The 26622-nt window shown below is 44.1% G+C and overlaps 1 protein-coding gene and 1 long non-coding RNA gene across 2 annotated transcripts in view; both read left to right on the top strand.

Annotated features, from left to right (window-relative positions):
• Nucleotides 1–6394: 6394 nt before the first annotated feature.
• Nucleotides 6395–18072, top strand: TXN2 (thioredoxin 2). Its single transcript, XM_074271576.1, has 4 exons — nucleotides 6395–6541; nucleotides 9594–9850; nucleotides 11233–11356; nucleotides 16995–18072. Exons 2-4 carry the CDS (start codon nucleotides 9594–9596, stop codon nucleotides 17109–17111), a joined length of 498 nt encoding a protein of 165 aa, XP_074127677.1. The 5' UTR covers nucleotides 6395–6541; the 3' UTR covers nucleotides 17112–18072.
• Nucleotides 18073–22172: 4100 nt separating this feature from the next.
• LOC141544888 (uncharacterized) overlaps nucleotides 22173–26622 on the top strand; it is a 65198-nt gene continuing 60748 nt past the window's right edge. The window contains exon 1 of the long non-coding RNA XR_012482833.1: nucleotides 22173–22284. This is a non-coding gene — a long non-coding RNA (uncharacterized LOC141544888). The remainder of the gene's footprint in view (nucleotides 22285–26622) is intronic.

The following is a 26622-nucleotide window of genomic DNA, read 5'->3' as shown; positions in this document are numbered from 1 at the left end:
GATGTGTGACCCTGGGCAAGTCACTTAACCCCAACTGCCTCAGCAAAAAATAAAATAATAATAATAATAATAATACCTCATATTTACATAGTATGTCATAGAATCTATGGCTGGTTTAGTCCAACCTTAAAGAGAAAATCCCTCTTTTAGAATGAGCTTTTACTTGAAATTCTCTCATTAATGAGAGAACTCTATATCCCAAGGCGTTCTGCATCTGGACAACTCTACCTGCTTTTCCTTCCATCTGAATGTAACCCTACCCAAAGTCCATTGGTATATAACCCTCCCCTCATTGGTGGAAATCAATGTCATGCCTGAGTGAAAATGGAGCTGAGTTGATCTCTCCCAGTGAAGAGAAAAGTCCCATACCAATGAGCTTTGGGACTAGAATTACATAGCCAAAGCCTTTCTCCCCACTCCCATTACTCCTAGGCCTACCCTCTGAAGTCAGTCTTGAAGTATGGAATAAAAAGATAAAGATGACACAGTCCCTGATCTCAAGAAACTTATTAGCTATCTGGAGGACACAAGTCCACACATAAGCATCAAGCAGAGCCCCTAATCCTTCTCACATGTGACCGCTCTCTACATATTTGAGGGTTTGGGTAGTCAGAGAATCTGTGTTTTAAATACTGGCTCTGCTGCTGTTTAAACATCAGTGGGACCGCTCCTGATCTGGATCTCGATCATCTGATTTGCACAATTAAAAACTGGCACTAGTTGTCTTCTTATGTCTCTGCCATCAGTAAGCCCATGAGCTCCTCTAACTCCAAATCTATAATCCTAGTGGATGTAGGAGACACCACTGTGTACCAATGACAACCCTGCAAAGACTAGAAAAGATTTTGGTTTTAAGAGTCAGAAAACACAATCCACTTCTTATCTCATTTGACCCTCACTATCACCCAGTAAAATAGGTCTACTAGTATCTTTATCTATACTAAGTAGTATAAGAACCAACATAATTCCATTTTATGAACACTGACTCCACTTTGTTGTTTACTTGCAAATTATCTGATTTCTGGGAATTCCACTCACTTGCTGCTCTCCTTTCTGTCTTTCTCTCTCTCTCCCTTTCCCTCCCAATTCAAAGACTCTCTAATCTTTGCTCCAACAAGAAATCAGATTACTTAATCCAATGTCCTGTTTTGTATCCTATTGATTATTTTCTTTTAATGTATAAAAATCTGTGCAAGTTTTTGATTCAAAATCCTTGTGCCTATTGAGGGGCCTTGGACCCCATTTGTTCTACACCTCTACTCCTTGCAAATAAATTACATAGTTCAGAATTTTTTTCCTCAGTTATTCACACACAGCAGTGGGGATTGGAAGCTGTTGTTTGTTCTTTGTTCTGGAAGAGAGACATGTAAGGGGGGGGGGGGTAATGTCATGACACACAAGATTACCAAACGTTCTCTTCCAGTCATCCAGGACCAATGGCAAGATATGGATCAGGATGACTAGAGATAGCCGAAGCCAAGGGGATGTGAAACTAGGGTTCAATTACTCCTATACATCAAGCATTTATTAAACACTAGAAGCCAAACTTGGAACTATGAAAACGAAAGTATCTCTGCCATCAAAGAGCTAACATTGTAACAAGAGAGAAACACCAATATATGTATCATATATATATATATATATCATATAAATATATATCATATATATATATATATATATAAAACACACAGACATCAAATGACATGAAAAGGTATAAGGTAATCTTAGGCACAAGAATTACTTATTTTTTGTGAGTTTTTTTTTTCCTCTTAAATTGAAAGTTTGTTATTTCTTGTAGCAAAATAAAATTCTATTACATTCATAAATATATGGATATATACAATGTAAACATACATTTCAATTCAGATGTTCAACCATTCTTTAATAGGAGAATACCATCTTAAGTTTCTATTTTGTGGCAATTATGAAAAAAGCTGCTTTGTCTTGCCCACATAGGTCCTTTTCCCCTTCTTTCTTTTTTGTTCTTTTCCCCAGTTACATGTAGACTATTTTTTAGGGTTATTTTTTTTTGAACATTCGTTTTTTTACATATTTCTATATGAATTATGTTAGGAGAGAAAAATCAGAACAAAAGGGAAAAACCTTTTGTGAGGTTTTTATGAGGCAGCTAGGTGGGCTTAGTAAATTGAATACTAGATACTAGAGTTCAGATCTGATTTCGAACATTTAATAGATAACCCTAAACAAGTCATTTAACTACTTTCTGCCTCAATTCCCTTAATTGCAAAATGTCAATAATGATAGCCCTTACCTCATAGAGCTGTGAGGGTTAAACAAAATAATATTCATACTGAGTGGATGCCCATCAGTTGGAGAATGGCTGAATAAGTTGTGGTATATGAATGTTATGGAATATTATTTTTCTGTAAGAAACGACCAGCAGGATCATTTCAGAGAGTTCTGGAAAGACTTACATGAACTGATGCTAAGTGAAATGAGCTGAACCACAAGATCATTGTGCATGGCAATAATAACATTATGTGATGATCATTTCTGATGGAAATAGCTCTTTTCAACAATGAGATGATCCAAATATCAAGTGCTTCATACACATGCACACAGATGCATATGAGGTGTGTGTGTGTGTGTGTGTTTATACTTATCAAGAAACAAAAGTCATTTTAAAGGGAAAGTCTGATAAAAATACAACTTCCAATTGACTGTATTATATATATCATATCATAGTTAAAGACCAATTGTTAACAAGTTACATTCACAATCTGTTATTTAAATTCCTTCTTGTGTGTCAGTTGTATGGCTTCATATTTTATTTAAAGAAATGTCAAAATAATCCAAATGTGTTTCAAAATTTTTATAAAACCCATATGTTCGATAATTAGCATTTTCCACAAAGTAAATACATGGATGTGTATATATATATATATATATATATATATATATATATATATATATATATATATATATATATATATACATATATATATTGATATTGATATTCATTCACACACATATAAATTCATGCATTCATGTGTTCATATTTGGAGAAATATGTAGAAATTAATATTATTTAAATTATGTGGCCTATATTCAAAGATAGCTTACATTTAAACAAATTGCTCATGAATAAATGAAAATTTTTCAGGAAAAAAAAAATCAAGTGCTCATGGGTAGGCCGAGTGAATATAATAAAAATGACAATACTATCTAAATTATTCTTCTTATTACAAATCAAACTCCCATAAAATTATTTTACAGATTTAGAAAGATAATAACTGTTAATCTGGAAGAACAAAAAGTCAAGAATTTCAAGGCAATTAATGAAAAAATTGCAAATGAAGGTGGCCTACTGTGCTACACCTAAAACCATATTACAAAGCAGCAGTCATCAAAATCATTTGGTACTGGCTAAGAAATAGACTAGTTGATCAGTGAAATAGGTTGGATTCACAGGAAAAATAGTCAATGATTATAGTAGTCTAATGTTTGACAAGCCCAAAGACCTCAGCTTTTGGGATAAAAATTCACTATTTGACAAAAACTGCTAGGAAAATTGGAAACAAATATGGCAGAAATCAGGCTTTGACCCACACCTAAGATAAGGTCGAAATGGATTCATGATTTAGATATAAGGATTACAAGCAAATTAGAAGAACAAAAATAGTTTACTTCTCAGATCTGTGGAGAAGAAAGAAATTCGTGGCCAAAGAAGAACTAGACATCATTATTGAATACAAAATAGTTAATTTTGATCATATTAAGTTAAAAAGGTTTTGTACAAACAAAAGAAATGCAGACAAGATTAAAGGGGAAGCAATAAACTGGGAAAAGTTTTGCATTCAAAGGTTCTGATAAAGCTATCATTTTTATCATATATAATTGACTCAAATGTATAAGAATTTAAGCCATTCTCCATTTGATAAATGGTCAAAAGATATGAACAGACAATTTTCAGATAAAGAAATTAAAACCATTTCCAGTCATTTTAAAAGGTGCTCTAAATCACTATTGATCAGAGAAATGCAAATTAAGACAACTCTGAGGTACCATTGCACAATTCTCAGATTGGCTAAAATTACAGGAAAAGATAATGTTGGAGGAGAGGGGAGAAAACTAAGATACCAATACATTGTTGGTGGAGTTGTGAATGGATCCAACCATTCTGGAGAGCAATTTGGAACTATGCCCAAAGAGCTATCAAACTGAGCATAATCTGATCTAGCAGTGTTTCTACTGGGTTTATATCCTACAGAGATCCAAAAATGTTTGCGGCAGCCTATTTTGTAGTGGCAAGAAACTGGAAACTGAATTGGATACTCATCAGTTGGAGAATGGCTGAATAAGTTATGGTATATGAACGCTATGAAATATTATTCTTCTATAAGAAACAATCAGCAGGATGATTTCAAAGAGGTCTGCAGAGACTTACATGACCTGAAGCTAAGTGAAATGTACAGTTATTAGGAGATTATTCATGGCAATAAGAAGATTATACAATGATCAATTCTGATTTAGTGGCTCTTTTCAACAATGAGATGACTCAAACTAGTTCCAATTGTTCAATGATGAAGAGAGCCATCTACACCCAGAGAGAGAACCGTGGGAACTGAATGTGAATCACAACATAATATTTTCACTCTTTTTGTTGTTTGTGTGCACTTTGTTTTCTTTCTCATTTTTTTTCCTTTTTGATCTGATTTTTCTTGTGCAAGATAATTGTATAAATATATATACACATATTGGATTTAACATATATTTATTTTTAACATGCTTAACATATATTGGGTTACTTGCCATCTAAGGGAGGGGGTGGGGGGAAAAGGGGAGGAAATTTGGAACACAAGGTTTTGCAAGGGTCAATGTTAAAAAAACTATCCATGCATATGTTTTGAAAATAAAAAGCTTTAAGAAATATTCATAAATGCCCAGCACATAGTAGGTTCTCAATAAATGCTTGTTTTTTTTCTCTTTTATTTTCCTTTTACATCAGGGACCCCTTTGACAAGTCTAACAAAGCCTACAGATCCCCTTTCTCTGAATAATAATTTTAAATGGATAAAATACCTAGGGTTTTAATAAACTAATTAAAAAATATTTGCTCATATAGACTTTAGAACCAAGATCATATTCTCAGGTTAAAAAATCTGCACTAGCCACTAAGTCACAAAGGCCTGCTAAAGAAGGGGGTTTTCGAGCTGAGTCTGGAAGAAGGCCAGAGATTTTGAGGCATTGTGTTCCAAATAGGAGTCATAGCTCAGGGAGGGAAGATGGGAGCGTCCTATACAGCAATTAGCATTTGATCTCTTGGCTCCCGATTCTCTCTGGTTGTCCCCCATGCCTGGAACTCTCTCCCGCTCCCAACTACTGAGCTCTCTGGCTTCCTTCAAGTCCCAACCAAAATCCCACCTTTTACGAGGTCTTCCTGACCCCTCTTCCAATGCTTTCTTTCTGCTACTTCTTATTTATCCTCTCTATAGCCTGTTTATCCGTACTTGCTTGCTTGTCACCATCCCCAATAATTAGCCTGAGAACGCAAGGGCAGGATCTATTGCCACTTTTTGTATTCCCAGAGCTTAGCACAGTGCCTGGCACATAGTAGGCACTTCATGGTTATTGATTGCTGTCTCCCCCACTAGACTCTGGCTCCTCGAGGACAGAGACTGTCTTCTGCCACTTTTTGTACTTCCAGAGCTTAGTAAGACACCTGACACATAGTAGGCACTTCATGGTTATTGATTGCTGTCTCCCCCACTAGACTCTGGCTCCTCGACTAAAGGGACTGTTTGTCTTCTGCCATTTTTGTAGTCCCAGAATTTATCGCGGCACATAGTAGGTGCTTAAACAATGATTGGTTAACGTCTAGGGCAGGTGACTCTCCTAGGGCACTAATCGGGAGGAGGTCTATGGGGCGGGGCTTGAATCGCTTAATCCCCGCCCCCCCTTCTCTCCCAGCTCTAAGCCGCAGGTTTCCTGGGGTTCTTTGGAGGGGGGGAGGAGCCAGAAATCTTCCGGGTTGCTGGTGGACTATCCGCTCATTTTGCAGATGGGGAAACAAAAGCTCTGGGCGGGCGGGGTTCCGCAAAGGCCATACCGCCAGTTCTGGCCCAGAGCTCTCTCCCAGCCCCACCCCCTCAGTTACAAATGGGGAGACCGAGGTTACCCAGAATGACCTGCGGGCACCAGGGAGGAGCCGGCTGCCCGCCACGCCCGCGGGGCGTTAACGTCCCCTCGCTCGCTCCTCCCACTCACTTCCGGCCCCAACGGCGAGCGACACTTCCTACGCTATGCGCTTGCGGCGCCAGGCCCCGCCTCCTCCGGTTGCACTGTCCTCCTTTTCCTTCCACTCTCTAGGGAAAGAAAAAACGCAAAGTCGGTGGGCGGCTGGCGGAAGTGACGTAAACCCGACCCCGGAACGGAAGTGACGCTCGCCGTGCCCTTGACGGGCGGGCAGGGCCAGGCCGGGCCGGGCCGTGGGGGGCGGAGGCGGCGGCAGTGGAGAGGGTAGGGCGGCCCAAGTGCCTCCTCTCGCTCGGTCTCGTGGCCGCTCTCGCGCCGCAGGGAGGTAGGAGGCGCGCGTGGGGAATCCCCGGGGCGGGCGGTGGGCGGCGTCCAGCTTCCTCCCGGGTCCGTCCGCCCTGGAGGCCCCCTCCCCACTCCCACCCCGGGCCCCGCGTTCCGTCCAGTCCCCGAAACGCAGGCCTCGGAACTCGGGTCCCCTGGTCCTCGGGGTCACTATCTCCCTTGGGCACGTGTCTGCCCCCGGCCCTTCGTTGCTAACTGCTAAGCCCAGCATTCAAAGCCTTGCTAGTCCGGCCACCGCTTGCATTCCCTGTTAATTTACGGGCATTGGTTCCGTGCTTTCCACGTGCCGGGCCAATTTATCAACACTTCTTATTAACAAAATAAATAGCCCCTGCCCTCCGGGAGCTTCCGGACGGGAGTGACCATTGCCATTTTTCACGTTCTGCAGTGGTTGACTCTGACTCCGATCCCCGTGCTTTGGCTGACCCGCAGTGCCTTCCTCACCTCTGCCCCTGCCCTCCGAGAGCTTCCTTCCTAGCCTCCGTCGCTACGTCCTGGTCCCTTCCTGCCCAAATGTCCCACCTCTTGATCAGTTTCCCCCGGTAGAGAACCTCCTTAAGGGTAGAAACTGACATCCTTGTGGTTTGCACCCCCAGCCTCTAGCCTGGTCCTTTGCGTGTAGTGAATACTTTGAAAAAGATTGCAGCGTCGTGGGCCTTTAGCCAAATGGAGGATTGCAATATTGTATCTCTTTGGGCCTCAGTTTCCACGTCTGTAAAAATAAAGGGTTGTATCAGATGATTTCTAAAGTTACTCTTAGTTTTAAATCCTGTGATAATTAAAATAGTCCACATTAATAGAGTACTTCAAGGTTTGCAGAAAGCTTTACGTTTGATCTGACCCTTCAGCATAACAGGAGTTCTTAACTCTTTCTGCCCTGGAGTCTGTCTAGTAAAGCCTCCAAACCTCTTCTCAGCATTGTGTTTTAAATAAAGTACATAGTATCACAAAGGAGACTAATTATATCACAGTGGTTATAAAAAAGATTTCTTTAAAAACAAGTTCGCAGGCCCCACACCTGCTATGTCCCAGGGGTGGCTTCCTATATTCAGAGGTCCAGGGCCTTGGGAATGGAATCTTCACCAGAAACTTCCCACCTGCTCCCTCCATCCCGAGAAATCAGGGCTTCTAAAACCTTTTCCATTTTTGACTCCTCTTCCCTAGAAATGTTTATGTGGCCCTGATATATAAGTATGTAAAACAGGCATACAAATCAAACATTTGCTGATAATAAATCATAATTTCATGACCTTCATATTCAATTACAAGACTTCACATGGGGTCACCACCCAGCAGTTCAAAAAGCTGGGATGAGAATGATGTGCCCCAAGGTTTTACACAAGATTTTTATCTTTTTTCTTTTTTTAAATTAATTTTGTAATTATAATTTCTTGACAGTACATATGCATGAGTAATTTTTTTTACAACATTTTCCCTTATATTCATTTTTCCAAATTTTCCCCTCCCTCCCCTAGATGACAGGCAATCCCATACATATTAAATGTGTTACAGTATAACCTAGATACAATATAAGTTACACAAGATAAGCTCTTGATAATTGGGTTGGAGGCTGAAGATCTGTGCTTGAATCTCCTACAACCTGTATCACTGAGTGCTATATCTTTCCCTTATAACTTATAAAAGTTCTCCCATATGACTCCTCCCCATTCTTACAGCTGCCATTTTAGCTCTGACTTTCATCATTACAACAGATTCCTAACTCAAGCCCCACCATCCAGGCTTACACACAGCCACCAGTCACTTAAAAATAAATGTGGCCATTAATTCCCCACTTAGCCACTCTGGGATCCTCTTATTGAATCTAAGAGAGAACGGAAATAAGCCCTCTGGCTTCTAAATCCTAGAGTAACTTGGACCCAGCCTATCTTTTCAGAGCACATTTGTTACAGAGGGAAGTGTTAGACTTCCCAAAACACTTCCCAAATGTGTGATCCTGGGCTTGACTTCTCTGTTTGCATATAGAATGGGGGTGATCATAAGCACTCTTCCCTCCACACCTTTGCACGGACCTGATCTCAAATTCTCTCCCTTTTGAGGAGGGTGCTCAAACACCACTTGCAGAAGCCTTTCCTGCTTCCCTCAGCTGCTGGTGCCCTCCTTCACAAGCTACTTTGTATTTAACTAGTGTGTGTGTGTGTGTGTGTGTGTGTGTGTGTGTGTGTGTGTGTGTGTGTGTGTGTGTATATATATATATATATATATATATAATACTTGGTGTCTGTTACCTTTATGTGTTTATTTTTCTGTTACTTGTATCTCCCTTTAGAATGTCAGTTCCTCATACTTCTTCATGCTCTTCTCCCCTTGCAGGGTCTGGCACATAGTAAACGCTTGGTAAATATGTAGATCACTTGATTATCTGACCCAGTTCAGATCAGGGCGTCAGTGGCCTTGGGGGTACAAAAGGAGGTTGAACTAGATGACATCTCAAGGCCTCTCCCAGCCCTGGCATCCCAAGATTTCACAACGTTCGACAGCACTTTGTGTGGATTTCTACTTTGTCCAAATATATTTGCCTTCCCTCCCATTATTGACTCTTATACCCTCCTAGTGGACTAAGGCCTCTCAAAGGAAGCTGCTGGGCGAGATTGTCTCTGTTGTATCTAGTCCAGCAGAGCTGACACAGTCACCTGGTAAATCTTTGGGCTTTTTGAGTCAAGCTCTCCCTGTCATAAGGACTTCAGAAATCCTCTGGCTTCCTCGTTTTACAGATGAGCAGTTTGCTTAAGGTTACACATCTAGGTGTGGCCAATGGTAGACTCCAGTCCATACCTTCCCTACCTTGTTTATCTTTGTCCCCTATTTCACTCTTCCTTCTGGTTATCCTTTCTTCCAATCATCCTTTTTTCCCTTTCTCTCCAGTCCCACACTCCTTCTCCTATTTGGGCATCCTTGTTTTGAATTGGGATCCCTCCAGGATGCTTCCTCTCTGTGGCCCTGGTCTTGGCGGCCTTGTTTTTGCCCCAGTTCACTACCTTCACAAATCCTCCCTCTCCTTTTTTCCTCTTTAGATGGCTCAGCGTTTGGTCCTCAGGAGGTTCTTGGCCCCTGTCTTCTCCAGGAAGCTCCCTCAGTGTCGCTGGGCGCCCCTTTCTCCTGAGGTTCTAGCCCAGAGCGGCCCTGCTAGACCCACTGCTGCACTCAGTTTGGCCCGGACATTCTCCACCACCAAGACCTCTAAAGTTACGTTTAACGTCCAGGATGGGCCCGACTTTCAGGACAGAGTTGTCAACTCTGAGACACCGGTAGTTGTGGATTTCCACGCACAGTGAGTATCGGGCTTATGCCGAGAGCAAAGTTTTTAAGTCCTTAATTCACTTTCCCAGAAATTCCCTTGTTTCCAGGGCCCCACCTCTGGAATATTTTTCAAAATTATCCTCAGTTTCAATAAATGTAGTTGGGTTTTTTTAAGTGTCCAGAATACCATTAGGGGGCAGTATTTGGCCTCCTGGGTTTCTAAACAGTTCAGTAACCTCATAGAGAAGCTTTGTCATATTTTTAAGTTGTCCCTCTCCAAAACTGGGGAAGTGAACATTTGTCACCTTTAAGTTTAACCCTGAATGGAAATGCCCCCAGCAAGCTATGGGTCCCCAGTGCCGTGGTCACGTGCTTGTTTAAAGCCCCCACAGCTTCCCCTTAAGCCTGGCCTGACGTCTTTGTGCTCCTTGGATGATCTGGCTTCAATCCCTCTTAGGTCAAAGATGAGAATTAGAGGTGGAGGTCTCCACGATTTACAACCTGGGACATCTCTCTAGTCTTAACCTCTCACTCTCTTCCTCCTCTGTCCATGGAGATCATATTTCCTGGATTGAGCTCCTGGGTTCTCTGAAGTTCCAGAAATCGGATTTGCTGATTGCTTGGGGTAGTGGTTTGCATAAACAGTAGACGAGCAATCCCCCAAGCACTCCTCCTCCTCTGCTACCTGATGGGGTGAATTTAAAGCTCTTGAACCAAATATCTCTTCCTTTTTTTTAGAATCTTGTGCTTCATTAGGACTCATTGTCTGACTTCAGTTTCCCTCTTGGTGTTTGAGGGAACTGAGGAAGGAGAAGCCATCTCTTGATGAGCCCTATTCATTCACAGTCAGAGACCAAGGCTGTGTGGTTGACTTCCAACTGTCAACCCCGGCACTTTTCCTGGTAATGTTCAGCCGGGGCTCACAGCTTTGATGGTGCTTCCCAGGAAGTCAAGCATTTTATTTTGTATTTATTTATTTATTTTTAAAACACATTGCTTTATAAACCATGTTGAGAGAGAAAAATCAGCGAAAGGGGAAAACCAGGGGAGAGAGGAAAATTTAAAAAAACAGAAAAAAAGAAGTGAGCATACATAGCATGTGTTGATTTACATTCAGTGTCCTTGGATCTTTCTCTGGATGCAGATGGCATTTTCTGAGGACAAGTATTTTCTTATGAGGAAGATATATTTAAATGGAGATGCACTGAGAATTCTTTGAAGCTGAGGCTTGGGCTGCTGAGTTTTCCTTGTCTCATTTTAGCTGCCTCTTTTTAAAAAGTTTCATCAATAACATTTTTTATTTTTCGTCCCCATAAATCCCACTCCCACAAAACCTTCCCTTGGAGCAACAAGAGCAGGACAGTGAGACAAGCCTTATGTGACAGAGGTGCTTCCTTTGTTTCCCTTCTTGAGGTGGTGTGGCCCCTGCAAGATCTTGGGGCCCCGGCTAGAGAAAATGGTGGCAAAGCAGGAGGGGAAGGTGCTGATGGCCAAGGTGGACATTGATGACAACACAGACCTCGCCATTGAGTATGAGGTATGAAACAGGTGCCCGCAGTAGCCTGGAACCTAGCTACAGCCCCTGGCACTCTCCTGCTCCCCTAAACCACAGGATGCAGTTGGGTAGACCCTTCATCCTCCTTCCCCCACACCTCTGCCTTGAACAGAAATACCCATTAGGCTTTTTGATGTTCCCAGGATTCTTGCTTTAGGCATCAGAGTCACCATATCAACCCTCTCTAGACTGTGACCCTAACACTGCCCTGAGAAGGAAAGGAGTGGGTGAGGTGGCCTCTGGGGTCTCCAGATCCTGTGTCATGTCCCTCTCTCATGACCTGCCTTAGAAGGATTTCCTTCTGAGGTTTCAACAATTCCTTGGAACGATTGGGAGGTTACACCCCTCACTCATAACGCTCCTCGGGACAGAATCTTGTATTGTTTTGTAAAGAGTATTATTGACCCCCAGAAGCTGATCTTTTGAGATTCCCCTCCCCCAGCAGCAAAGATTTCTGGTGACCTTTGCCCCCTGCCCAATCAGGGAGCCCACCAGGAGTCCCAGAGTCCTGGGGCAGCTAGAATGCGATAATCCATATGTCTGCATGGGGCTGGGGAGGGCCTGTGGTAGGCCTGGGGCAGCAGTGAGTCAGAGGATCTGGGTCACCGAGCTTCAGCCCAGTGGTTTGGTCAGGGGAGATGGCTGAGATTCCACAGCCAGCAGAAGGCCAGCTTCCTCTTGCCTGCTCAGTCTCTTATCTCCCTTTTATCTTTCTGATGAAACTAGAAGGGAATCTTAGCTCGTGGACTAAAGACCCAAAGCTTTGTGAAAATCACAGAATTTTAGCATTGGCAGAAATAAGGGCTAGGCCTGGGAGTTCTCTGAGATAGAGAACACTTGCCCAACTAAATGCTTTCCTTAAAGTTAGGGCCTTAGAGAGTCGCAGAATATAGAGAGAGGGCCCCGGGCCTTCCTGGTTCCAAGGTTGTCCATTGCACCTCGTCTCTGCCAGTTGCCCACCCCGGCTTCTTCATACTCCCTTGGAGGGAAGCTCACTGCCATTCCAAGAAGCCTCCTAGACTTGAGTTCACATCCACTCATCAGGATGATATTTTTTTCAGTTGAGCCCCCCATAACTTTGCCCCTTGCTCCTGAGGCCAGACCAAGGTGCCCGATTAGCATGTTAAACAGTTCTTTACCTTCTGGGATTTTGCCTCGTTTCGTCCTCCTCTCTCAAAACCCCCTCTCCTCCTCCCTCCCAGATGCATTCATTTGTTCTCTGCCCCCACAATCGATGTCCCCCTGGCCAGCTGCCCAACTTCAGATTTCACAATCCTCAGCAGATTCCCCAGAGTGGGGGGGGAGCAGGGGGAGGGAGACCCCCTCAGAGCTTTGGAATGTGTGTGCATTCTTTGCCTTGTGTTTCAGCATGCCCCCCAGGCTCCAGGCTGTCCTGACTCCACATAGCCTACATCCCTCAAGTGTTTCTGGCTTCCAGAACCAGTCCCTTTCTCAGCGTATCTGGGGATAAGGCAACAACTTCTTTTCTCTTTATTATTCCTGTTGTCCTGCCCTTTGCCCCCTGCCCTCACCTCTCTTGGTCCTGGAGTTGGTAAAATCGCCTTTGCCGGCTGCCCAGGACTTTGCTCTGGCTGCTGGCCAGCTCAGGCTGGGGGCAGGACGAGGATCCTGATCATTCCCAGACCTTCACCTCATTTTCAAGTGTAGAGCTCTGGCTGGACAGACTTCCTTCACCACGGCGGGTTAGCTTTCAGTGTCTGGGGCGCTCAGACTTTAGGGGCTGCCGGGGCTCACACAGCCGGAGGGTTCAGAGACGGGCCTTCTTGGCCCTCTCCCAGTCAGGTTACTGGGCTGGCCCCTGTTGTGAGAGCTTTCCCCAAAGTTTGTGTGATGACCCTAGAAAGCCTTGGCTCGTCCTCCATGGGGGAGACAGACCTAACTAGCCCACACTTTCCAAGCACTTTAAGATTCATATGTCATCATGTTGGGATGGACGTAGCATGAGGACTGGTCCCATTTTCCAGAAGAGGAAACTTGAAACCTCAGGGAGGTGATCCCCCAAAACTTGATGCCAGGTTTCTCTTCCTCCTGCAAGCTCAATACTGTCTCCCTAACTCCATGATGCCTTTGTTTCCTATGAGAAGTGGTGTTCTTGGGAGCCTGAGGTGCAGATAATGGGGGGGCTTGTGGGTCTGGCCCCTAGCTGGAGGCTGTAGAGAGTGGGAGTGCATTCAGAGTTGGGGATATGCTGCAGATAGGCCCCTGCAGGGATGCCGGAGCTGCAGTTGCAGCCCAGCAGGAGTGCTCCCAGGCAGGAGCTTGCCTCGTCCCAGGGCCGAGCCTGGGTCCAAGAGAGAACGGAGGTGGGATTGCGGGTGACTGGCCTTTTCTCAGTTGTGAGAACCTCCTATTCCAAAATGCATGGAGCTGTTCATTTAGAAAGGATGGGGGTTTCTTTGTGTGGCAGCTCCCCCTCCCTCTTCCTCCGCAGGGACCTCTTGTTGATCTCAGATTGCTTTCAGTCCCAGGCCGCCCCTGTGTTCTCCTGCGCTTATGGAGCCCCAGCCTGGGTCTGTACTAGGAAAGGAGGTTTGGGATGGGTGGGCGAGCCCTGCAAGACTGCCTTAGAGCTCAGTTAGTAAGGGCTAAGTGAAGGACAGAGTGACTGGACAGCAAACGGGCTCTCACGTAACGCCCGGCGGCCCCGTGCAGTTGGCAGTCTAAGGATTGTCTTCGTTGCTTGGATAAGGAGCCGAGTCTCAGGCAGACCAGCCAGGCCAGGCTCACTCTAAGTGGAAAGTGAAAAGCTTTGCTCTCAGGTTGTTGCTCCAGCTCAGCGGCCTCCTCTCTGGCCTTGGTCTGCTGTAAGTGATCCGAGGATCTGAGGGGAGTGAACGAGAGGCTGTGGCAGGCCCTTCCCTGGTGGTGTTTCAGCTTTCCACCCAAATGATCCTAGTCTGTTTTTCCTTTAGCTGCTGGTGAGCAGACATGTGATGGCTTCAGCTCACAGACTGAGAGCACTGAGGGCCTTTAGGACTTGGAATGTCAGAGATGGGAAGAGCAAAAGGGCCTAAATTTGTATCCCACCACTGCTGGGGGGGGGCTCAGGCAAGCTTCAGACTCTGTGCAGTGAAGAGGCCCCTCCCAGGGACCGGCCTTAGCCAAACCTCGTGGTGTCACACTTGGGGGCAGAGGGGACCCTCACCCAGCTAAACATCAGGACGCTCTCCAGGCTCCTTCCTTATCCAGAGTGTGGGTCATCCACAGACGGCCGGTCCTCACCATCTCCTCTTCGAAGGCTCTTGGGGGGCAGGAAGGGGAAGGGTGTCCCCTCAGTCTGGGCATCCCTTCAGGAGTCCTGGCGTCCCTTCTCCAGTAGAGCACCTAGCGCCGGCTGTGTGGCTTGGCGTGGGCTGCCACCAGAGGGTGCCCAAGAGCAGCCCAGCCAGGCCCAGGCATCTCTCCCTGCCTCAGCCTCTGCAGCCTTTTTTGGTCATTGGTTGGGCAGGAAAGGGGTGGGGCACGTGCAGGCTTCTTGGCACTGTCAATGCCCACCCACCCAATCATGTGCCTGGGAGGGCTCCATGAAGCCGGGAATGGAAACAAAGGGCCCACAGGCAGCTTGCTGGCCTGGCTCCTCCGTCTTGGTGCTGCAGGCCCTCTCTGCGCTGCCTCCTCACTGCCCTGGATGTGCAAGGAGCAAACTTAGCCAGTTTTTAAGGGATCAAGCAAAAGCTTCCTCGGCCTTTCCTGGGGCATCCCTGCTTGGGGTGTCTTTCTATCTCAACAAACAGACCATAATCTGTCCTTAGGGTATCTCACCAACATAGCGTGGGGCTTTGATGGGCCTGAGTGACCGCAAATGGTTCACGCCCTGTGCTGGGGTCTTTGATAAAACTGAGGAAATCAGAGTTTTAGGATTTAGACACAGAAATGAGCGTTTTCCCTTATCCCACCAAGGTTCCCATTGTTCACTTTGGGGTTGGCCCCGATCATTGTTTCTAAGCCCGAAGGACATTCTTTGCAATACCCACAGTGGGCTCCACTCTTGTCTTTTGGGGGGTAGGTAGACTGCTAGGTATCACACAGCCCCAGGTTTGTTAGGGACAGTGAGAATCCAACTGATTACAGGGTTGATCAGAAGAGAAAGGTGACTATGAAACGGATTTTTATGTACAGTTCATCTTTGGGAATGATCCCAGAACCTCTTCACAATTGACTGTTTTCATTCATTCAGCAAACATTAAAATGGCCACCATGTAAAAAGCATTGCTCTTGACACTGGCTATATCCAGAGATAAAATCTGCATCATCCCTTTCCTCATCAGCTATCGATTGGTTCCAAACCTGGGATCCATGACCCTTGTTTTAAAATATATTTTAATAACTCTGATTTAATCTCATTAGTTTCCTTTGTGCACCTCTGTATTGTATTTTGTGCTCCTAAAGTCAGGATTCTGAGTAGGGGTCTGTGGGCTTCTTCCACAAGGGCCCAGAACACACTAAAAGCTAGAAACCGCTGGTTTAGTAGAGGGTTTTAAAGGGCAAAGTTCAGCTGTATGTCTGGCTTCTAAGGTATTTAACTAGTCTGCTTATCTTGTACCCATTACTCATATGGGAGGGAAAAAATAGATGTTTGTGCTAGGCCTTTTGTTCTGTTAGTATGCAGGCTCCAAGAAGGCAGGGTTCCTGTCTTTTGTAAATAGTTTATGGACCCAACAACAGCAGTAATAGTTTGTGAATGTGTAGCACTTCATGGCTGACAAAGGGCTTTAAAGGCATTGTTTCACTGGAGCCTCATGATAACCTAGTGAGGTAAGAGGTGATGATTTTATTCCCATTTTACAGATGAGTCAACTGAAGTTCAGAGAGATGCCGGGACTTAGGCTTATGTGGTTAGTAAGTGATTGAGGCAAGCAGGCTTCCTCCATCTGCATTGCTTTGGACTAGCCCCCCACTAAGGCAGCTGCCTGGGACTCAGCCTGGCTCATCTGGGCCTCTCTTTCCGAACCCTGTCCATATTGCCTTTCCTCTCTATCCCAAGCAGTGTGTCTGAACCTTCCTCTTCCTCCCTTCTCTAACGCCCAGGGTATGGGAAGACTTCCCCATGGTTCCTTGATCAACTTTGTATTCCAGTCTCCATTTTGATTCCTATCAATGAGTTGTACCTGCTGTAAATCTCACCACAAGTCATACTGCCTTTTTCCCTCTGCCTTTAAGCAGCAAGAAAACTCAGTCAAGCACCACACCAAGGTCTTTCGGCTGCTATCTGCATCCTCTCTTCCCATTCCCCCATCTTGCAGCTATTTTTTATAGTGGTAGTTATTTTCATCCCTGCCATGCCTTCAGCCAAACCACTGGGTGATGAGTCAGTGTGTGGTTTTTCAGAGAGAAGGGTAAATACTGGGAGCTTGAATGGAAAAGTATTTTTCCATTGAGGAAAGCCCAGAACTCTGGGATGTTCTTTCCCTGTGGCCCTTCTCGAGGAAGGGACCTCATGCTGCTCCAGCCCCAGTGGTAGTCTTGAACATTGCTGTCCTAGGGACCCCCAGCCCTCTCTGCCCCACAGAGATGGCCACCAGACCAGGAATCAGCAAGCCTTCTCTGGCCTAGAGATAACGGTCCTCTCTTTTATCCCCCTCGATCCCGCCCCTTCCAGGTTTCTGCTGTGCCAACCGTGCTGGCCATCAAGAACGGGGACGTGGTGGACAAGTTTGTGGGCATCAAAGATGAAGACCAGCTGGAGGCTTTCCTCAAGAAGCTGATTGGCTGCTGAGCCAGGCCGCCTCGAGTCTTCCCCTGGGGCCTTCCTAGAAAAACTCTCGTCCTTCCCAGCCCCGATCTGTCTAGCCCCATCGGCCCATCCTGTGTCTTGCTGGGGAAGGTTCTGCATCTCCAAACTTGGGGACCAGGAGCATTTCCCAGTTGTCTGACTGCAGAGGACTGGTTCTTAGGGAAGTGGCACTGCTGCTGATGTGGGAGGGAGGGCTGGGGGTGGGGGCTCCCTGCTTGCTCCCTACCCCCTCCTCCCATCACCACCACCAAGCCCACCCTAACCTAGGCCCTGCTTGTGACCATCTCCAGAGTTTGGAGAGCAACCTGTTCCAGCAGGACTACTCATAGTGGGGTCACCCTGTTTTGACTGTGAAATTTTTATCCTTGTCCTCTGGTACCTGTGCTTTACCACAGAGGCTCTGTGACCCTGTGCCTGACCTACTTGCCACATTTTCTCCTATGATGCTGTTTTGTAAAAGAGAGAGTGAGATATATATCTATATATATATAAAATTCTCTCATATTTTGTAGGTCTATAATAAAGAGAGCTTTACTGATCACTTCTACTGCCCACTATGAAGAACAGGCCCCCACAGTACACCCTAAAATTCCCCTGTAGCCACCACCATCTGTAAAAGACCCCCGCTCCCCCTCTCTTTTCCAGCTATGAGGCTGGGAGAGCTGGAGCTGGCCCCGGGGAGGAAAGGAGGAGCTCTCTGAGGCTCTTTAGGCCACAGGGTCCCTGAAGCCCTCCAAAGGTGCAAGCCCGGGCAATTGGAACAAATCAAGCTCTAGCAGAGACTCCTTCCATCCTTTCTGAGAGACCCTCAACTCTCTCCTGAGCACATCTCTAGTCTCTGCTTAGTTCCCTGCCTCGTTTACACTAATAGGCAACCTCCTGGCTTCCTGGCCCTTCCCCATTCCCAGCCTTTTCATTAAATCTACTCGTGCCCATCATGGGATCCATGGCTTTGCTTTCTCCTTTTGTTGGTGGACACCCCCTTTCCCACCGTGAGAGGTTCTCTAAGGAGACATGTTCAGCCTTCCAGCCACACTCACCCACGAGGGACTGCTTCCGGGACAAACGAGCTTTTCTTGGCCCTTACGTTTTTGTTTCTGGGGTAGTGCTCGTGGCAGCCAAAAATGCCGCGTTTCCAAGGTTACAGGAACTTCTGGGGTGTTGAGCCACTTTGGCATCCCAGCCTGATGGCCCCGTTGTGCTGGGAGGGTCTACTATTCACGCAGCAAGGGAGCTGCCATCCCATCCCATCTTATATCAGCCTTAGACCAGGAAGAGGTCATAAAAGTCGTGAGTGATAGGGGCGTTTTCCATCCCACCACTTTGCTTATCCCAGCTTGACCTTTCATGGATTTATAGGTGGACTCGGTTTCTAAGATCCCGATGAGCTGTGATTCTATAAACTTTATCTGTAGTACCATGAATGTACTGCATTCATGCCCAAGTGATGCACTATTACGGTATCCCTACCCGTAGAATGGGGGGAGCTGGTCTAAATGGTTTGCAACGGTCCAGTGCCCTCGTGGAACCTGCTGGAGAACTACAATGTGGAAAGGTTAGGGAGTGGGAAAGCCAGCAGCAGACACTGGAGGAGGGGCAGGGTCCACTTGTACCTTCCAGTCTGGTCTGAAGCCTGCAGCGTAATAACCAGGGCAAAGGCAGAGACCATAAAAGAGGCCATAGTTCTGAATGTCTAGACCAAGGGTTCTCACGCTACGGCCCACTGAGGACGTTTATGTGGCCCGCTGGGTTATGGCAAATGGGCTGAGGGGAGGAGACAGTGTGAGCTTTTGTTGTTACTATAGTCCAGCCCTCCAACAGTCTGAGGGACAGTAAACTGGTCCCCCCCCCTTTTTTTTTTAATTTTATTTATAATTTTTTTTGACATTATATATACATGAGTAATTTTTTTTTTTTATAACATTATCCCTTGTATTCATTTTTCCAAATTATCCCCTCCCTCCCTCTATTCCCTCCCCTCGATGACAGGCAATCTCATACATTTTACATGTGTTACAGTATAACCTAGATATAATATATGTGTGTAAATACCATTTTCTTGTTGTACATTAAGTATTAGATTCCGAAGGTATAGGTAACCTGGGTATATAGACAGTAGTGCTAACAATCCCAGTGTTCCTTCTCTGGGTGTAGTTGTTTCTATCCATCATTGATCAACTGGAAGTGAGTTGGATCTTCTTTATGTTGAAGATATCCACTTCCATCAGAATACATCCTCATACAGCATTGAAGTGTACAGCGATCTGGTTCTGCTCATTTCACTCAGCAACAGTTGATGTAAGTCTCTCCAAGCCTCTCTGTATTCCTCCTGCTGGTCATTTCTTACAGAGCAATAATATTCCATAACCTTCATATACCATAATTTACTCAACCATTCTCCAATTGATGGGCATCCATTCATCTTCCAGTTTCTGGCCACTATGAAAAGAGCTGAACTGGCCCCCTCTTTAAAAAGTTTGAGGACCACTGCTCTGGACCAGCAATTTTCCAGTGACTGAGTCCAGCAGTAGTCAAATGGGACAAGTCCACAGGTGTCTTGGTCTGAGCTAAATCCAGGTCAGGAAGTTGTAAGACCAAAAGGTAGGTTTTTGGGTCAGACCACTCTTAAGATCACTCAAAGCTTGTTAGTCTGTAGCCTGAACTGTCCCTGAGATCCTGAATTATAATATTTGGTGTAAGTGAAATGAAAGTGCTGGAGGAAAAAAAAGCTCTAGAAGAAAGACTTGAAAAGGGATTTGAAAGCTTCATATAAGTGATACAAAACTGCCCAAGCAACAAACTTTTTGAAAATTGAATCAAATAGAAGTAAATGATTTCATAAAGCATCAAGAAAAATTACAAGTCAGAGGAAATCCAAAGCAATCCTAATGAATTTTGGATAGAAAATGCCCTGATGTCCAGAAAAAGAACTGTGGAGATTGAATATAAATCAACACATGCTATGTTCAATCTTTTTTCTGTTTTTTTTTTTCCCCTCTTGTTTTGATTTTTCTCTCCCAATACCATTTATAAAGCAATGTGTATTTTAAAAGAAAAAGAATTTGCAGTTCAAAATTAAAAAAAAAAAAAAAAAAAGTTAAGGGACAAAAAAAGAGAAGAAAACAGTATCTCATAGCAAAAATTCTGATTTAGAAACCAGTTAGGAGAGATTATTAGAAAACAATAGCCCTGAAAGCCTTGACCAAAAAAAGAAAAAAAAAAAAAAAAACCCTTAGAAATCATATAAGAAAACTGCCCAGATCTTAGAATCGGGTCAGTGTAAATATAGCATCTGTTAATCACCTCCTGAAAGAATCCCAAAACAAAAACCAGGTTCATTGTAGGCAATCCAGAGTTTCTGGGATCAAAGAAAAAATACCACAAGCAGCCAGAAGGTATTAAAATGCTGAGAATCTAGTCAGGATTACAGTTTAAGAACCACTGTAAAGAAGTAGTGATCTTGGAATGTGATATTCCAGAACACAAAGGATATATAGGTTTACAAACAAGAATTAGCCAAACTGAATATAATCCTATTGCAGGGAATGGGCGGGAGGTTTGCTGGGAAGAGGGAAGAGAGGATCTTTAATGAAATAGAAGATTTCCAATGAAAAGACAAGGTCTAAAAGTCTCCAGAGAAAAAGACAAAATATAAACATGAAGTAATAATCATAAGGATCCGTTTTTTATGGAGCGATGACATTTGTATCCCTTCAGAACTTTCATCATGTGACAGAGGGAGACTAGACAGAGTTATTTTATACCTTGATCTTTAAAGAAGAATGGGAAAGTAACAAATATATAGCACCTACTATGTACTAGACACTTTACAAATGTTTCATTTGATCCTCACAACTGTCCTGGGAGGGAGATGATGTTACCATTCCCATTTTAGTGTTGAGGAAACTGGTTGGTGATTGTCCTGTTCTTTTTTTTTTTTTTTTTTTTTTTAAGTTGGTAACAAGTGAGATTTAATGAAAATCTGATTCCAAAGTCATTACTCTTTTTCTGCAGTATTATGTAGCATATCAAAGTTAAGTGTATAAGAGTGTAGAAAAAGGCTTCCAAAAATATAGGTGTGGTTTATGGGACACAGCATATTCCCTCCAATTACAAACTAAGATCTACAATCTACAAACAAGAAGTTGCTAGGTTAAACTTCCCTCAACTGCCACTCATTTAGGATCCTTCCACAGACCAGAGTGTGCTTTGTTCTTGAAAGGGCTGCTAGAGCCGAATCACAGTGTGTCCACCTGGCTCAGACCAATACGAGTTCAGGATGCTCTGGACCACAGGTTGGACACAAATAATCCCTATGAACATTTGGAGTGCTTCTCTAACTTTGCGCAGTTTCTTCTGAGCTAATTAAATTATGCTTTGCTTATAGTAATTTCTCTGATGAGGGCACGCCATCCTGTACCAGTGTTTCCCATATCATACAATCAAGGAAACTAAGGCAAATAGGTTAAGTGGCTTGCCTAAGGTCACACAGCTGTTGGAATCAGAATTTGAATTTGGATCTTCCTGATTCAAACACTTTAGCCACTGTGCTACCTCATTGCCTGAGTGGAAATGGAAAAAAAGGAAGAGAAATACTTTGGGAGGAGGGAGAAAAAAGCAGGAGGAGGAAATTATCTCATAATTGGGTATACACATAAAAATCTACACAGAGGAAGGTGACACTTGAACCCTACTCTCAGCTGAATTAGTCAAAGGAAGGAAGAATATACAGCCTTGGATACAGAAATACATTTTATTCTTTGGAGTAAAGAAGATAGAGATAGGAAAAGATTAGCCCTGAGCAAAACAAATTCTTATGCTGTACAAACATTAATAGCAGCTATTTCTGCAGTGGCAAAGAATTGAAAATTGAAGGGGTCCCCCAAATTGGAGAATGACTAGACAGGTGATGGCATATGATCATGATAGAATACTTACTATTGTGCTGTTAAAAAAAAAAAAAAAAAGATGGAAGAATTTCAAAGAAATCTGGGAATACCATGCACAGAACCAGGAACAGTTTATACAATGGTGAGAACATTAGAAAAACAACTGAAAGAGTTAAGAGCTCTGATCAGTACAATAACCAAGTGCAATCCTAGAGGACTCCTGATGAAACATCTCCAGATAAAGAAGCTATGGACCGATCTTGCAGGTAAAGATGTTTTATTTGTTTGTTTTGGATGTGATCGATATGGAATTTGCTTTGCCAGACTATATACACTTTTGTAACAAAAGTCTTGATTTTCTTTCTCATGAAAGTTGACCAGTGGAAAGGGGTGAAGATAGATTTTTGTTGACTGGGGAAAAAAGGAAAAATAGGAAGATATTCAGGAGGGAATGTACTGGAATGTAGTCAACAACTCTTGACCTCTATCTAGTAGCATGGGTGAGGTTAAAACCTTTAACCTAAGGTAACCTAAGGATACCACAGGCAGGCCTAAGAAATGAAGAAGAAAGAGAGAAGAGGACAGAAAGTAAAAAAGAGAGGTACCGAAGACTGACTCTTAGGATCCAAACTACCAGCCTGTATAATGAAGAGCTGCCCGGGGCCAACCACAAGGGAGGGTCTCTGGCTATTAAATTTCTCTTGGGGTAGAGAACCTTGGGGTTCTGTTCAGACAACCCTATTCTGCCCACCTAATCTAGGAATCGGTTCTAGAGCTCCTCTGTATTTGTGATGTTAAGCTTAGGTCAAATGGGTACTGTGCCTACCTGCAAAGGACATTGGGTCAGAGATTGCCCTAGATGTGTTATTTGCAGAGTATGAGCCCGAATCAGGAAATGGCGCCTTTTAGTAACAACAACAGAATTTATTATAGAACAACTCCCCTTTTCCTTGGCACTTAACTCTCAAGCATCCTGTGGGTTAGATAGCACAAGAATTAGCCTTTCATTAGAGACGAGGAAACTGAGGCTCCAAGAGCCTTGCCTAGGGCCACACAACTAGTACATTGCATCCCCAGTATTCAAAGTCCCCCTCCATAGCCAGCACTCTTTCCCTCATACTATACTGCTTCTGCCAGATAAAGCAAGAAAATATCTCTTATAAATTGGGCTACCATCAAAAAAAACAACCTTCCTTAGATCTAGATTGTAGGCTTAAGTTCAAAGATATCCAGATTTTTTTTATTATTATTAAAGCTTTTTAATCTCCAAAACATATGTGTGGATAATTTTTCAACATTAACTTTGCAAAATCTTTTCTTCCAATTTTTCTCCACCTTCTCCCCACTACCTCCCCTAAATGGCAAGGAATGCAATATATGTTAAACATGGTAAAAATATGTGTTAAATCCAATATATGCATACATATTTATACAATTATTTTGCTGCACAAGAAAAATCAAACCAAACCAAAAAAAAAGAGAAAGAGAGAGAGAGACAAAATAAAATGCAAGAAAACAACAAAAAGAGTGAAAATACTATATTGTGATCTAGACTCAGTGCCCACAGTCCTCTCTCTTGGTGCAGATGGCTCTCTTCACCATAAGATCATTGGAACTGGTCTGAATCATCTCATTGTTGGAAAGAGCCACATTCAACAGAATTGATCATCTTCTTGTTGCCGTATATAATAATCTCCTAGTTCTGCTCATTTCACTCAGCATCAGTTCATATAAGTGTCTCTAGGCCTCTGTATTCATCCTGCTGGTCATTTCTTACAGAACAATAGTATTCCATAACATTCGTATACCATAATTTATTTAGCCATTCTCCAACCGATGGGCATCCATTCATTTTCTACTTTCTTGCCACTACAAAAAGGCAGCCACCCCTTGGTGTGTATTCCCCAGTACCTGACCTGTGCTGGGATGCATGTCAAAAAGAACTGTACATTTAGAGGATAAACTGAAATGAGACTTAAAGGCAGACCTGTCCTAACCTGTTGTCATTCTCTGGGCCTCAGAGCCTTGATCTATGAAGGAGAGGCTTGGATTAAATGATGCTCAGGGTCTCTTCCAAGCTCAGAGATCCTATGGAAAATAGCTGTGCCCTTATAACTCTTTCAGAGTTTAGATTGGGGAGGGGGCCAGTCTAGAAAAAGTTTGTTTTCTCTGCCATTCTCTGCCTGTTGTAAGGACAAAAGGAAGTGCTCAATTTGGCCTTACAAATGTTGTGATGAAAAGAAGCTAATGAGCTTGTTATGATGAAGAGGTTGGACTAGATTCCTTCCACTGCAAATCTATGATCTGTTTACTCTGGCAGGACCTCGGTTTTTGGATGACTTGACACAATCAAGCCATTTCCAAAAGTTACTGAGTTTTATTCTCGAAAAGGGAGTATGCCCATGGCCACAGGAGAAAAGAGTAGAGGATTTAAAGCAGGAAGGGACCTCAGAGGTCAGCTTGTTTGCTTTTGAAGGAAACAGACCCAGAGATGGGGAGTTACTGCTCCAAGATTACTTACTTTGGGACCTTGGACTCCAAATCTTGTTCAGAAGGTGTCCATTTATGCCAAAAAGGAGGGTGGAGGTATGTTTGACTCAAGAGGATGTGCACATACAGGCACAGAGTGCTCTGGGAATATCCTCTGGCTCTGGCGCCCAGAGGTACTGCTGGGAATATTCCAATTCCAGGATGTGTGCCTGGACATTGAGACACTGGGTCAGGGAAGGCTTTGCTCAGAAGGTGGCCCTTGAACTGTGTCAAAGGAAGCCAGGGAACATGCAGTGTTGGAGACACTGAGGCAAAGGCCCTTCCTGAAAAGGTCCCAAGTGATTCCTGAATTCAAGATGTGTGCTTTGACTTCCCTTGTCTTTGGCCGAATATAGGCCCATTTACTGGAAGGAGTAGCATGGTAATGGTGGAAGAAATCACACTTAGGAATATGGAAATCTAAGTTTGAGTCATGCTTTGCCATTTATTGAGCCTCATTTTCTTCATCTGTAGAATGGGAGCAATCATCCTTGCACTCCCTCCCTTTCAGGGGGACTATGAAGGAAATGCTTTGTAAATCTTAAAGCACTATGGACATGTGAATCTTTGTTATAAAGGGACTATGTGTCTGAAACTAGGGGCAGAACCTGTTGTTAGTGATCGAAACACATTTATCTTATCAATCTCTATGTCTCTATTCTTCCTCTTCCTTCTCTCTTGTCTCTCCCCCCTTCTTTCTGTCTCCTTTTTCTCTCCCTGAGAGGGGTGAAGGAGACTTCCCAGCAATTCCTTCTGCTAAAAAGGAAGCCTATAGTCCAGTGTCCTCCCCATGATTTCCCAGTGATCTTTAAGAAGTTCTACATGATGTTCAGGTTACAGGAAGGTTTTGATGTGACTAGGTGGGGGCCTTGGGCTAGATCTGAATATTGTTTTGGTTCATCTGCTGATATTGCTTCTATGGCCGGATGCTGCTGGACAAAAGGGATTCCAGGCAGTGTTTTGACTGGTTACTTTCTGTTTACTGGAACCCCAGCTCTGGACATGGCTGTGAACTTTGAAGCCATACAGGAAACCCCTCAGTCGGTGTTAGTGTGATCCTTCTGGCCCATCTTGCCCCAGCCAGTGATTTTAGGAGCATCCTAAGCCTAGATTGCCATGGCAGACTGGGGCCCATAGTTAGTTATAGGGGCATGAATTGTAGGGAGGAGGGGGAGGTTACTCACTGTGCCAGAAGCTTTGAAGAAATAGAGCAGAGCATTGAGCTCTCCAGCCTCAGGGGTGCTGGACCTGACTCTATTTCTGTTAGATTAAAGAAGAGAATATGAAGGAGGATTGAGGAGCACTTTAGGTGACCCGAGCATCTCTCCAAGAGCTGTTTCCTTCCCTGATTTTGATGGGCATTTACAGGCGTTCATCTCATTCCAGTATTCTGATCTTTCGAATAATGGATCAATTGCTCAACAAGCATTAATTAAGCACTTACCAGATCCTTGGCACTCTAAGAGCATGATGTTAGTGGTCCCACTAATACATTCAAGTCCCCTATTTTGAAATGCCAGATTCTCTAATAAAGGCCACACTGGTTGAGCCAAGGAAGGTGCACCCATCCCCTTATGGTTCTATCTGATTAGAAATCTGGCCCTGATGCCCAGAAGCCATTGCTCTCCCAGCCTTCAGTCCTTGATTTGGAAGCCCAGTATACTTAGGCTTCCCAATTGATTCCTGAATTCAAGATTAGTGCTTTGACTTCTCTTGCTTTGGCCAAATACAGGCCCATTTACTGGAAGGGGTGGTATGGTAATGGAAGAAGAGATTCGATTTGGGAATATGGAAATGGGAATGATTCCTGTTCTGCCATTTACTCACCATCAGTATCTTTATCTGTAGAATGGGAACAATGATCCTTGCACTCCCTTCCGCTCAGGGCGACTGGGAAGGAAGGAAGTTGTAAATCTTAAACCACCATGGAAATGTGAATCTTACTTATTAAGGATAACTTCTAGGGAGCCTTGAGAGCAATTGGGAATGATCTCACCCTAGGGGAATTCCTGTTGGAATTCACCAGTCTGGCCTGGTCTGCTGCTTCTGGCCTGGCCAGGCCCCTCCTGCTTATC

This window comes from Sminthopsis crassicaudata, chromosome 5, assembly GCF_048593235.1.
Source record: "Sminthopsis crassicaudata isolate SCR6 chromosome 5, ASM4859323v1, whole genome shotgun sequence".
Lineage (NCBI taxonomy): Eukaryota > Metazoa > Chordata > Mammalia > Dasyuromorphia > Dasyuridae > Sminthopsis > Sminthopsis crassicaudata.
This window is presented reverse-complemented; position numbering and strand designations above follow the sequence as displayed.